The sequence below is a fragment of the Anser cygnoides genome, chromosome 1 (assembly GCF_040182565.1).
Source record: "Anser cygnoides isolate HZ-2024a breed goose chromosome 1, Taihu_goose_T2T_genome, whole genome shotgun sequence".
In the NCBI taxonomy this organism is placed as follows: Eukaryota; Metazoa; Chordata; class Aves; order Anseriformes; family Anatidae; genus Anser; species Anser cygnoides.
In genome coordinates, this window is record NC_089873.1 from 60,559,472 (window position 1) to 60,573,074 (window position 13,603).

The 13,603-nt window shown below is 36.7% G+C and overlaps 1 protein-coding gene across 5 annotated transcripts in view; it reads right to left on the bottom strand.

Moving 5' to 3' along the window:
• Window positions 1-4,236: 4,236 nt before the first annotated feature.
• Window positions 4,237-13,603, bottom strand: part of MYBPC1 (myosin binding protein C1) — an 81,693-nt gene continuing 72,326 nt past the window's right edge. For 4 of the 5 annotated variants that reach the window (XM_066997552.1, XM_066997542.1, XM_066997534.1 and 1 more), the window contains 3 exons: window positions 8,801-8,859; window positions 7,312-7,351; window positions 4,237-4,984 (listed from right to left, as the gene is read on the bottom strand). In XM_066997552.1, coding sequence (XP_066853653.1) covers window positions 7,331-7,351; window positions 8,801-8,859 — 80 coding nt within the window. In that variant the 3' untranslated portion in view covers window positions 4,237-4,984; window positions 7,312-7,330. The remainder of the gene's footprint in view (window positions 4,985-7,311; window positions 7,352-8,800; window positions 8,860-13,603) is intronic. The other variant, XM_066997549.1, reaches the window with a different exon arrangement.

Consider the following 13,603-nt stretch of genomic DNA (forward strand, 5'->3'; position numbering starts at 1 on the left):
CCCCGCCAGCCCCTTGCTGTCTTTGCCCTTTTCCTCCTCCTCTGTCTTCCCACTGTCGGTTCTCTCGCCCCAGGGCAAGGCTCGCTCCCCCGCGGCGCTCAGCTCACGGCCGCCCCGTTTCAGGGCAGGTGGCCCTAGGCCGCTGCGGCTCCTCCGCCCCCGGGTCGGGAGCTCTCGGCCGTCGAGGTGTCAGAGCCCCGCGTGCCTCCCGCCCGCCGCCATTTTCTAGCCCCTGGGCACGGTGCCGGGGCCTGGGCGTCGGCCTCCCACCCCGGGGTGGGTTGAATCCCCTTCTCCCTGGTGATTTTCCTGCTAAATTCTGTGTTTATCGCATTTTCCGCTACCCGCATTCACTGCAGCCTCTGGGAGGTAATCAGCGTTGCGCCTGGGGAGTGGCAGTCAGAGTTAACGGAGAGTCCAAACACCATATTGCACAGGGCTTCTTTCACCTCCTTGACATGCTTAGAGAAGGCACTTCAGAGCGGCTATGCCTTGTGAGAAAGCATGGTGCCTAAAGTTATTTGAATTGGTCATGTGAGCAATTTTAGAAATATCCCTGAGTCACTGTGGAGGTACGATTTTTTCAAATGTGGCCAAGAGAAGATGAGCACCGTATATCTGTGTGAAAGATGAAGCAAACAGTATAAAATCGAACCTTTAGTGAGGACTATATACCCGAAGGGCACCTCCGTAGAATCAGGTGGAGTCACTTTCTAAATTATTCCATTGTGGGCCAAAGACTGGAGCTTTCTGGCCAGACACAACTGTTTCCTGTACAAAGCAGTTTCCTGTTATTGCGAATAAGCTGATTCCCTTTGTCTGGTGGAGTTAATATGTTTATGAGTAGGTTTCTCTACTGCAACGGTCAAGAATGTTTGACATGCACAAAAGGGGGGTTGCAAAATCTCTTGACACAGTAGGTGTGTCCCAAATTCAGTAAATACCGTAAAATATGGTGACTGGGATTAGGGGCCAAAACAGAGAAGAGAAGAACCACCAGGAGATGAAGGGGTAATACATATTGTAATAAGGATTCAATGACGGCCAAGTAGAGAAAGGCAAAATGGAAACACGACATTGAAAACCAGCCAGATCTCCAGTGAATTGGAATCACTGGGTTTGAACAAAGGTGAAACTGCTACTTGCAATTCCTTTTGCGTTACTTTTGTCAAGGAACTTAAAGGTATTGGTATTTATGGAGAGATTGCTCAAGCTGTTTGTGATGCCAAGAGGAAAAGAAGAAAAAAATACTGTTTGTAAGAGTTGTAACCAAACCACCACTGCATCCATTTTTGTTATTTTAAGCTTCAGTAATAAATGCAAAAAGAAGAGGGGAAAAAAAAAAAACCACGAGGAAATGAATAGAGAACAACATATATTTCCTATTGAATTTATCATTGAGCCTGGGGAAGGCTTTTTTTGTTTATTTTCAAAGGTTTTCAGCAACAATGCACAGAACAAGAGAACACAGAACTTAAACTCCAGCGTGCTTAGACTTCGAGCACTTCCTCAATATTCAGGATACACTTTAGTTTCTAAATGCTGTCTGCTTCAGCAAAGCTGCAGCTTTACTTGTCAGTCAGGAAAGCAAGCCATGAAAACAGAGTGACAGTAAGTATACTGTGCTTAAAATAGAATGCCTTTTGCTCCAGAATCTCTAAATGCCACAAACGACATTCATAAAATAAGTCTCCCTTAACAATGCTCTGTAAATGTAGCAATGTTATACTTTTCTTCCCCCCCAAAAGAAATACAGGAAGCTTAGAGAAACACTTTTCTTTTTTTTTTAAAGGAATATTAAAAAAATAAATAAATCTGACTCTCAGTGAAGACCTCCTTATGAACAGAATATCCTGACTCAAGCATTCTTTAAATGATTTGCTTATTTTTCTCTTCCATTTTCTTTAGTTCTGACGTTATTCTCAGTGAGGAAAAACTGGACTGACACTAGCCATGAGTTTTCAGTGTTAATGGGTGACTACAGTGCCTGTATCAAGCTCCACACACAGCTGTTTAAGAAAAGATGCTTATTTATGCAACATTAACATTTATAAGCCAAATGCCCTTTCATGAGCAAGAACAAGCCAAGAGAAATAAATAAGCCAAAAATATTGTATTCTGTCTTCTTTAAAAATAAATAAAACTTTTTAAATTAATTTTGATTCTTCTTTTTCTGTGTATGTATACACACATATATGTGTTTGGGTCTGCCTACTTATACCAGATAACTTTCCTTGACCTATTTCAGTCAAACTGAACACCAAAGTAAAGTTTTCAAAAGTACTAAATTCCTATGCAGTTTGTGAAAGTGAGTGGAAAAGAGAATCCATATAAATTGTGCTACTGAAGGAGAGCTGAACTCTAACCTCAACACTAACAGTCATTTGGCAAGAGTACATATCAAACAGGTGGTGTGAATAATGAGAGTACTTGAAGACTAAACTAGCTTCACATATTGAACATCAGAGAATACAACCATGAGCTATAAAATCGTTTTACTAGTTTCGCTTCTCCTGGAGCTCTAACATTTTGCTGTTACTTTATATCACATGACCAGGTTTTATTTGCTGTCCTCCATTACTTCACCGATCTCCTGGCAATTCCACGTGAGCTTACTTTGGAGAAACTTCTTCTTGGGAAAATTGGGCCATGCCTTCTACGGCATGATATTCTGCTGCTGCTTCCATTCTCTCAGGTTGTTTTGCCTGTAGTTTTTATCTTTGCTGTGTCTTCATTCTCCCAAGGTGGTATTAATTATAGATTTCAAAATTAAGCTTTATATTAACTCTGTGGTTTTGGTCACATCATCTATTGAACACCATCCCTGGAGAATTCTATCAGGCAACTCATCGTAAATCAAAACTTTATCTTTTGTTATTCCCTAATGAAGGTTCTGCAACCTGTTTTAGACTTACTAGAATTTCCTTTCCTAGCTCATCCAAGACTATCGTTCCTCTCAAAGTCATATTCAATTAATTTTTAATCCAGAGGCAGTGCCTTTAGTGAAATCATGAATTTATAACACACTAATACCCGCTCATCTGAACTCCAGCTACAGCCCAATACCCAGTGTTTAGTATTGGCGTGTGCATCTCAAGCCTGACGTGCAGCCACTGGTAAATGCAACTGGGAAGGAATTAAGGGCACCTGAATATAATGGTTGCTGTTCACACAGTGAAAAGTAGCTTAGTTCAGCTTGTCTGCTAACACTGCTGGCATCTGGTACAAATTAGAGTGGCTAATTCCATCAGCAGCGCCTACAGAAGCTGAGATTCGTGCTGGCCACCAGGTTATTATGTGTGGTATATTAAGACAGATGGGGCAGATTAATAAGCTTGAAGCTGGCTATGCATATCCTCCTTAGCTTAGTGAAAAGCACAGACTCACAATAACTGTAGTTTTGGTGCTAACCCTAATATATCCCATCAGACTCGTGTTATTTTAAATCTTGGGTGTGCTTAAAGCTGCATGACATGTATTCAAACTGACCCTCTTCCACAACCTCTTAGGCATCAAAACAGATGAAGGAAGACCCGATTCACTTGTGAGACACAGAATAAAGAGAAATTAATAATCGTTTATGGAATTTTCTTCTTAGTAGTCATGTTGTTTTCTTTCATGTGTAGGTGTGAATAGAAAACGAAAATGGTTTTTGCAGGGGCAGATTGAAATGCAGACTGGGAAGTGTCCAGGATCACTGGGAATGGAGAACTGCTTCCTTGCACAGAAAGAAGCGTAGAGGAAATTGATAGGAAGGAGAGAAGGAAGAAAAAGGATATCAGAATGAGTGAGATTTACAGGAAAAAAGAAAAAAAGTGAGAAAAGGTATTCAGATTCCCAAAGTGAAAGAAATGTTAATTCTAATGCAAAAACACTGTTTCAGCAGTGGTAGTTCATAGTAACAAATTCATTTATTATTGCATAATTACTGCTAGATGTTTGCTTGGAAATGTACTGACATCAAAAGATACTACTGGTACTACTGTTTTTAGTAGACTCTTGCTTTTATAAACCATAATTGAGGATCAATCACTAGTCAGTAATCAAAAAAACTATCTATATGGCTAGAGTGAGAACAGGTACATAAGTGACAGGATGATAGGGAAGTGTCCCACTCTGTGTGGTGGGCTCAATTTCTTGCTTTATGGTACATGTAAATTAAATAAGAAATACAGTAAGAAATAAGAAATAAGAAATACAGAGACAAAAATAAAAAAAAAGGAAACAACAACTTGATAGATCTTAAACACTTCATATTTATTGTACATTAAATAAAACAATTTCAGCTCAGTTGAGAGACTGATGGGCCGGATTTAGAAAATCAAAACTTCTAAAGGAAGGTATGTTCAGCTTAAGTGATCATTAAGTACATATGTATTAATTATATTATAGTAAAACTGTATTTTGTTAAACAATTCTCAAGTGAATAAGATACATTATCCAAGAGGTATGTATTCCAAAGGTCTTATTGCACAGCTACTGGCTAGTCCATGTACTTTCAGTCTGACAAAATTTATGTTTTGTACCACCAAGTACCAACTCTGACCGCTTCCTCATGTTTATTATTACACAGCTTCTCCTCTTTCCTCATTAAAAAAAAAAAAAAGCACAAACACAATATCAAACAGAAAACAAAGCTGAACATTACAAAGTGTGTGTTGTCTTCAGTTCATCTCATTTCAACCCCAAAGCAATCCATGCGTATTCTTTCTTTTCAGTAAGAGCAGGTAGGGAAAACAAAACAATAAATGAGAGAGATGGGAAAAAAAAAGAAGAAGAAAAAATCTGCAGCCACACATTTGTTCTGTCATTGCAAGAACTAAAATGCTGTAATTTGGCTACCAGTTTCCAGGGTGGCGGCAGGAAGCACTGTGGTTGGACTCTCACTTCCCCTCAGTTTTGTCTCCCTGTACTTCACGCATATATGAATCGATGATATGCGGAGGCACTCCATCCATTAATAGTCTGAAGAATGAAAGTCCACCTACAAACAAGAGACGAGACAATTTTTCAGGTTGAAGATCCCTGGAGAAATAAATAGGTTTGTACCATTAATTTCTGGCTTAAGTGGCAAAGATTTAATCAGTCCCTATTGTATACCTCTCATTTTAAGATGGGATAAAATTCATCCCTGTTCAAAAGTCTGGCACAAGAATTAGCCATTATTTAATCTGTGTATTACACAGAACTTTCCTGTCCTTGCACAGGGTGAATTTAATTTCGGCTAAGTCTCTGCTCACCACACAATAGCTTCACTGCAAGCGACCTTCCTGGATTTCCATTAGGCTGGGTGGAGCGCAGTTGGAGATGGAAGTCAGCACAGAAGGAACAACAGAGAAAACACCTGATACCAAACAGTTGTGGGATACATGCAGAGACATTCAAATTCTTCTAGGGTTGGGTCTTATAATGGTTTATAAGTATTTAGCAAAATATTTACCACCTTGCTTGAAAGTAACAGCTGGGATGACACATGTAAATATATATACGGAAAAAAAAAATAGGATTTTAGACAGAGGTGCCTAAATTTAGACTGCAGAGAGAATTGGCAGAAGTTGAAATTTTCATTTCCAGCAGAAGTATGAAGAATGATTTTGGATTCACTTGTGAATGAAAAACAGATGACATGAAATTAGCTTGCCTCTCTGAAAGCTCTGCTTACTGCTGGGGCTGCCCTGCTCTCCAGCCATGCTGTACGTTGTGCTGGAGCGTGCGGTGTCTGCACAGGGGAGCTTTCTCAGAGCTTGGAGCTGGTGATGGTTGATCTCAAAGCTGTGGGAGCTGAAGATTTGCTCCATGTTTGTGTCATCATTAACTGCAGCAGTGAATGCATGCTCACAAGACCCTCTTTGTTTCCTCTAGCCCTGCCCAAACTTTGTTTCCTGTCTCTAAAAAGAAACTTAAAAAAAAACGTACTTTGCAGTTTTGTGGTGGTTAGCACCAATATTCACGGAAAAGTCAATTCAGAAGAAACACCTCCAGCCTTTTAGGTCCATAAGCTTAATTACTGTGGCTTAGCCACTGTGAGTAAAAAGCTGAACCAAACCTATTTTAAATCGCTGCGCTAAAACAGAAACCTAGGCTTATAAGAAATCTAGTAGAAGTACTCAATGATTTGTTTGATGTTCTGGAAAAATGGACAAGGCAAAAGATTTTTTTAAGTAGGTTTAATAGTTTTAGGATTCCAAAACAAAATATTCCTTTCACTGCCCAGAAAAAATGTGCACCTAGTGTCTAACACACCTGCTAGGGCACCCCAGATCCCGCTGATGTAGAATTAGTAATTTAATACAAAGAATCCAAATTAGAACTGAAATTTCATGCTATTTGAAAACAAACAAACAACAAAAAAAATTATAGAAACCTGTAGCAGAAACTAAATACATGGTATTTCTGTAAATTTAATTGAAATCAAATGATGTGGCAGAAAAAATGGGAAAAGAAGATAAATATTTTGCTAAAAATAATAGAGGCTCTCCTTTCTCAAGAGGAAGGGTGGCATTTGTGGTAAGAGAGCAACATACCATTGATATTTATTCCTTGTATAATTCTGCATAGATATTCTGTTCTGCAAGCTGCAAAATCACCCACTGATAACTGTACTTACCTTCTCAGCCTTTTCCGGAACACGCATATAGTTTTAAAGCAAAAGTACATTGTCAGGATGAAGACATCACTGTCTGTGAATGCTTCAGCTAAATGCAACTGAGCTGATACTTACATACAGCATTTATCCTGAGTGCCGATTTTAGGTATTTATAACCTTTATTGACACAAGGATTAACCAATTAAGGTGCTATTAGTTACTAGTGATTATGAGACTGTACTGTCTCATTTAGCAGTTGCATTGTTGCAAAACTCCCGAACTTAGATAGATGCACAATGCAGACAAAAAGATGCATGCTTTTTAACATTCTTTTCAACTCGTGTAGTGCAAATTGTGATATGAATCATTCATTTTTAAATGGAATTAAATGTTGAATAAATATTTCATTTATGTAGAGGTATATTCCTATATGAAAATAACTGACTGTAAATGCAAAATGCGTTTTATTCATGCTAACTTGGGCTTGTGTTAAATTCCATTGAAACATGCACTGGTAGAAAGTAGTGGGAGGTACTACTAACCAGGATTACTGTAAGCAATTATTATAAAAATCTGACTTTGCATGCATTAAAACTATCATGCTGCTCATTTCAAAAAACATTTTCATTAAGTGACGTAATGAAAATCATGCCATACTAGGCAAGACTTTGTATGACGTGTAAACAGACATAAGCTTCATATGCAAGTACCATATGAAAGCTTACCTTAGATGACAATATACATTCAAAAATCCTTACTGTGTAACTAAGGGAGAGAGAGAAAGAGAAGTAACAATTTAATCTCAAACACAAAAGTAGAGAGAAAATGTTGAGTGAAATTATGCTTACGATTATGCCAAGATGACGTTTTAATCCTTAGTCATGTAAAATAATGTGGGAATTGAAACACATGGAGAGTAAAAGGTAGGGATCCAGTTCCACTTCAAAATTATCATTAATATGTAAAAGCTATATTAATATGTACAAGTAACTATAAATCCTGTAATTAGTCTACAGTATAGATGGTAACCAAATTATGCAAATGACATTTATTATAATAGTTTCCAAATGTAGCTTCAGAGAAGCTAACACATATATATATATAGTATTTTCCACCAGGGGAAAAAGAAGCACACACATAACACTGAAACATATATATATATGTTGAAACTCTGTAAGGCAAAATAATCAAGTACAGACTAATTACATACCTGTGTACTAAAGTATGTACTTGGTCACATATCCACATTTACATTACTTAAAACATGCCATTTACTCTATAGAAGTCTTTACCTTTAATTAAACATTTTGACTCTATAATATGTCCATATATATGTATATACAGAAGCACTCAACTTTATACCTATTGTAGCCATTTAAAAAAAATACCTTACTACTTCAAATACTGCAAGAACATTATCTAGCCTAATTTCTTAGCATATTTTAGTTTTGAAATAGTAAATTTGGATGTATAAAATACTGGAGACTACTTTCTGGGCATTTCTACAATTTTAAAACTGCTCTGCTAATATTCTGGATTTGGGCAAGGTTGCAAGCAAAAAAAAAAAAAAATCTATTGAAATAACCAAATTCTCTGCCATTGTAATCCCAATGAACCCAAATTTAAAATAAACTGTAAAGGCAATGAAATAAAAATATATGTTTTTAAGTATAAAATTTCCACTAATTTCACTTGGATCAGGTTTTTTTTTCCCTAGATCTGTAGTTTAAGTTCAGGCACAGATTATCATTCAGAGCACTAATTTGTAACCAAAACCAAATCTGTAATAAAGAATGCCTTTTAAGCACAGCAAATGACTTTATGATACTTCTGATATTTCAGTAATTCTGCAAACTAACCAAGATCTGGTTTTTGAGATGCAAAATTCTGCCTCTTGGAAAGGTCTAAGTGTTCTGGTCAATGGTAATCACAGTCATTAAATAATTCTTCATACGTACAAGTAGTTCTATGCCCAGTGGCATAGTAGAAGCATGGCTAAAATTTTTGTAACTCTGTTGGTAAATTCCTATATCCTTGATTAATTTGGCCTTCTTTGCTCATGTGACATAAACATTGTATGCCATGAGACACCAGCTAGTTTATTCTAAAAAAAAGCAAATAAATACACACTTTGCATGCAGAAAATGCGTTTGAATGTGAAAAGAGAGGAAGGGAATGAGATGGAATGTCCAGAGGAGTATGCTTATTATAAACCTGGTTATTCCCCGCCAAGAAGAATGGTTCTCCTGGGTTAATTACTCCTTGATATATCACTGCAGAATTAGAATATTTATAGTGGTATTTATTCGCATTTGAAATTCTTCCAAGTTGACTTTAACACCATATTTCTTAATATTTCTCATACAGCATCTTAGCTATAATCAACCTATTAGTGATCACCAACCTTGATTTCACTCTTAAGATAGACATACTCCAAAAACATGTTTCACGATAAAAAGCACAGTTCTTTAACTGAATCTTATCACCTTCACTGAGGTCAATGAAAAGAAAACATTTCCTTACAATTAAAAAGGATTTATAGCCATATTTAAGGATCTACTTCAACAAACTTAAGACATACATTTTTTATTTTCCTTAGTAAGACGAGTAGGAAAAAATATATCATAAAATTCAGTTTATGCACATCATCTTTCAAGATAAAGGTAGAGTTACTGTTATCTCTAAGTTCTATTACATGACGTTTTCAGCACAGCATATTTATAAAAAAGGCATTGTACATGCAATTGTACTGAGCTGCTCACTGAGCAGCCTTCTTTAAGTTCACTCAGCAAAACTGAAAACAGAAGAGTGATGTAATGTCTGTCTGAAATAACATCAGTAAATGTAGAACCTTTTTGAGGGTAAAATAAGGAGTTTTTATTATTATTAAATAATTATCATGAAAACATTCAAGAAATAAGCATTAAATTTAATAACAACTATGAGTTTTGTCACCTAAAATACCATAAATAGCTACAAAACTAGAAAATTTTAGCATATTGATAATACTCAGAATACCTATAGCTGCTCTGTTGGTCAAATACTATGCAAAATCCAAAATCCTAAACTGTTCTGTAAGTAATTCTTCCAGGATAATCCTAGAAGTGAGCATATATATATATATATATATACACACATATATATGCATGATAAACTTCAGATCTCCAACAACTCGGAAGTAGTTGGCTAGAGCTTCTTTTCTCCGTCATAAGGAAGATTTACTTACTGCAGTGTATACTGTTGCATGGTATAGAGATCCTTAGCATGACTTACTACACCAGGATTTGTAGTAATACCACTGTAGTTCATACATTCACCAGACACGTAGCATTGCCTTGAGCCTGTTGATCCTACTGAGGCACCATTCCACTGTATCTCAACATTACGAATTAGTACCCTGATTGTTACTTGTTGGACTAAAGCTGAACCAGTTTAAAGCTATACATATAAATGTGCACACACACACACACACACTGCAATCCATTTCCAGTGAGTCAGAATCCATAACACTGCGCGTCATTGTGATGTGCAGTCATCGGAAGAGCCCTCCTAAATGAACAAACAGTCTGGGAAACTTAAGAGAAGGAGAGTTCAACACAAAAATCAATAGAAGTTTGAAATAAGGTTCAATTATGTTTTTATGCTCCGGTCATTTAATATTCAGTTGTATTTGTCTGTATCATATAGCAAACCCTGAGCCTACTCTGGTTTGCCAAGCTACAGCTGCTGTCTGTGCTTAATCCTATTCCCTTTGAATTCATCAGTTGAACTGCCAGTCACGTTAAGAGCGTCAGCACTGAACACTTACAACAGATGTCCAGTGTCTAAACCCCACAAATTGCTAATCTGAGCAGTCTTCAAACAGGACACTTAAAACAGTGGCCAATTTTCCTGCCAGAATGCGGAGAGGAATCTCAGCGAGGGCAAGGAGTTGTTGGGAGAGAAACACAGACCAAGCAGGCATGGTGGGAAGTGGTACTACAGTAGGTGATAGTTGATATGAGACTGGGCTCCAAAACAGTTAACTAGGGAAGGTGGGATTTTGGGTTAATGAAGCAGCCTGTCACGTAGCTAAGAAGAGAGAGACAACACATAGTCTGGGTGGGATGCTGAATAGCAGACTGCATTTTGGAGGACTTCCTTCAGACGTGATGTAAACCCAAAACACTGTAGAATAAAATGTTCTGAGGAAGATGTCTGTAGCATAGTATTCCATTTTTCAGTTGATCTTGTCAAGAAAATATTACTTCTTTGAGAAAAAAAAAAAAGAAGATATTTATGAATGTAGAAATGTCTATGCTACAAACATATTGCAATCAATGGGTTTTGCTTAAAAGATAGGAAGGATCGACTAAATTTTGTCTACAGAAAGTATTTCTTACATCCTCATTCTCACTGTAGCAATCAATGTTGGTAGGTTCAACTACAACCTGGAGGTGCGGTGCCAGAGCAAGTGAGACTGTAGGATGTACTGCAACCAGCTGATAGGATGACTCCTGCAGCCCTTAGGACATGATATCATGCTCATCCATCTATCCAAGGTTTCCTTTGGGATAAATGATTGGAGGGATGCTTGAATTTAACTGAGGTGGTAGGGTATGTTGGCAATGTTAAGAACTGACTTAAAATCACAGAGCTGGAAGCAATCTTGAGATATCATTTAGTGCATACCATAACCCAAAGAATAAATTTTACTGCAGTCATTCCTCTAAGCTGCTCTTAAAGGCTCATGGTACCTAAAGCTCTACAACCTCTACAGGAATTCTCACACTTCACTACTCTGTGTTATCTACCCTAAATATTTGTTGCCATGTTGACCTGTATATATTTATATATATTATATATATATATATATTTAAATAAAATCTTTAATGCAACTGTTGTAGAAAGAATCAGCTGCAGATGGGAAAGTAGGCAGCCTGCAAACATCGTGGATCGTGTGCTCTCTGTTTCAGAACACTACTCAGAGAATGGCAAGTAGGAAAATTAGATGAATACTTGTCAGCAAAAATCCTCAAGGACATAATCTCAAATGTACCTAGTAACCACTTTAGTGAATAGAACATGTTTTTTGGTTTTGTTTTTCCCCCTAGATAAATTACTTTTAATTGACTGGAAAAGCATCTAACCATTTTCAGTGTATTTCACATACCAGTATGTAAATGTGCAATAGTAAGAAATTAAATTCCTATTAGTATTGGTGAAAGGCAAAATCACTCCATTCCTGGCTCTTAAGAACACTAACACAGAGCAACTTCTACTGATGGTGAACAAAATCTTGGAAACTTGCATATAAAGAAAGGCTGAGTGAAGACATTGGGTGTGTATCATGCTTCAAAAGCAGCAAACTGTATTTCAACCCGATTCAGTGAAAAAAAAAAAGTTTCAAGATGAACAGAAACAACTGTATTTCACAACAGCTGTAAAAGCAGTTACTGAAGAATAATATGTAATCAATGGAAAAATTTTTCAGTTCCTAAACTTGACAGATTAGCTTTTTTTCTCCTTGTCTTAAAAACATTTTACGGTATTCTGCACATCAAATGTAAAAAAGAAAAATAAATAAACAGAGGACAAATAAAAGGCTTCACACTTTTAAAATGTAAAATATGGTTGTACTACAAGCAAAGTGCTGAAAGATTAAAATGTTACAATTGAGTGTAAATGTGGGAAAGGATTTTAATGCTTGGGGACTTAGAATCATAGAATCACAGAATATCTGAGTTGGAAGGGACCCACAGGGATCATTGAGTCCAACTCCTGGGTCCCCAAAAGGACCACCCAAAAAAAAAAAAAATCAGATTGTGTATCTGACAGCATTATCCAAATACTAGAAAGCTTGATGGAATAGCAAAACTAACTTGGCTTTTGCCTTTCAGTATAAAAAAAAAATAGATGAAGCAACCTTCTCAGGTGATGAGGTCTTCTGCTATGCTGTAAATAGAAAGTTTGCTTGTGATCATGGAAAAGATTCATACGTCCAAGATGTGTACAATACCTTTTAAAGACAACAACTTAAGAATAAGTTATGACAGTTAAGAAACATGATATTACACATACTTCCATTATCTTAGTTAAACGTTCAAATTAGTAGACCCAGCATTTATTGAAATGGCTTCTTGCTAGCAAATTTGAGCTGTGAGACAGGATACATCAGAAAATGGAAACTGAAATCTAAAATAAACACAATGCCGTGCATAAGGATGTTAAATAGTAAGGCTTTCTTTACAGGCAAGCATGATGACAGTAATAAAATTAGGCCGATATTCAGATAGCCTAAATTCTCTCTAAATTCCTGACTGAGACACTTTTTACTGGCTGGCTTTAGGCAGCTTTCCACTCATATAACCTCAAACTTCCATGAACCAAAAGCCTTTGGGGTTCCAACTAAATATGACCCCATCTTTTCCTAGGAAGTAGTTTTCTGAAAAATACAGCCTTAAGATTATTCATTAGTAGTCCAATCCAAATCTTATTGCCATTCATGGTATCCCAGACAATGCCAAATCACCTGGAATTCATAAGAACATTTCTATTGACGAAAATAAAGATTTGTTCTCAGTGGTAAAGGTCTGACCTACTTTTTTCCCCTTCCCTGTGCTTGAAAATTCAGTTTTAAATGTTTTGTTCCTAAAGCAAATATAGCAATTATATCCACTAGCTTGTTTCCTTGAGAACAGTATTGTTTTTTTTGCTGCATGGCTTTGCTAACAAACTACGTTAAGAATTTTCCTTTGAAAACAAATGTTTTTGTTTAATACATCATTTTAAAGCAGACAAAACTGCCATTTCCTTTAGAAATCCGTATCCTATTCAAGATGATTTTTAATGTGTTTTCAAAGAGCTCTATGGCTGAGTCTTACTAGAGTTTATCAGGTAAGTGTCAGAGCTCTGAGAGTTATATTCTAACATTGTGTCACTTGTGAAAGAGTCCTTGCAAACACCAAATGTATGAATTGGGGTTGGGAAAAAAAAAAAAATAAAAGATGGTGCAGTATAAACACAACACAGCCCTCA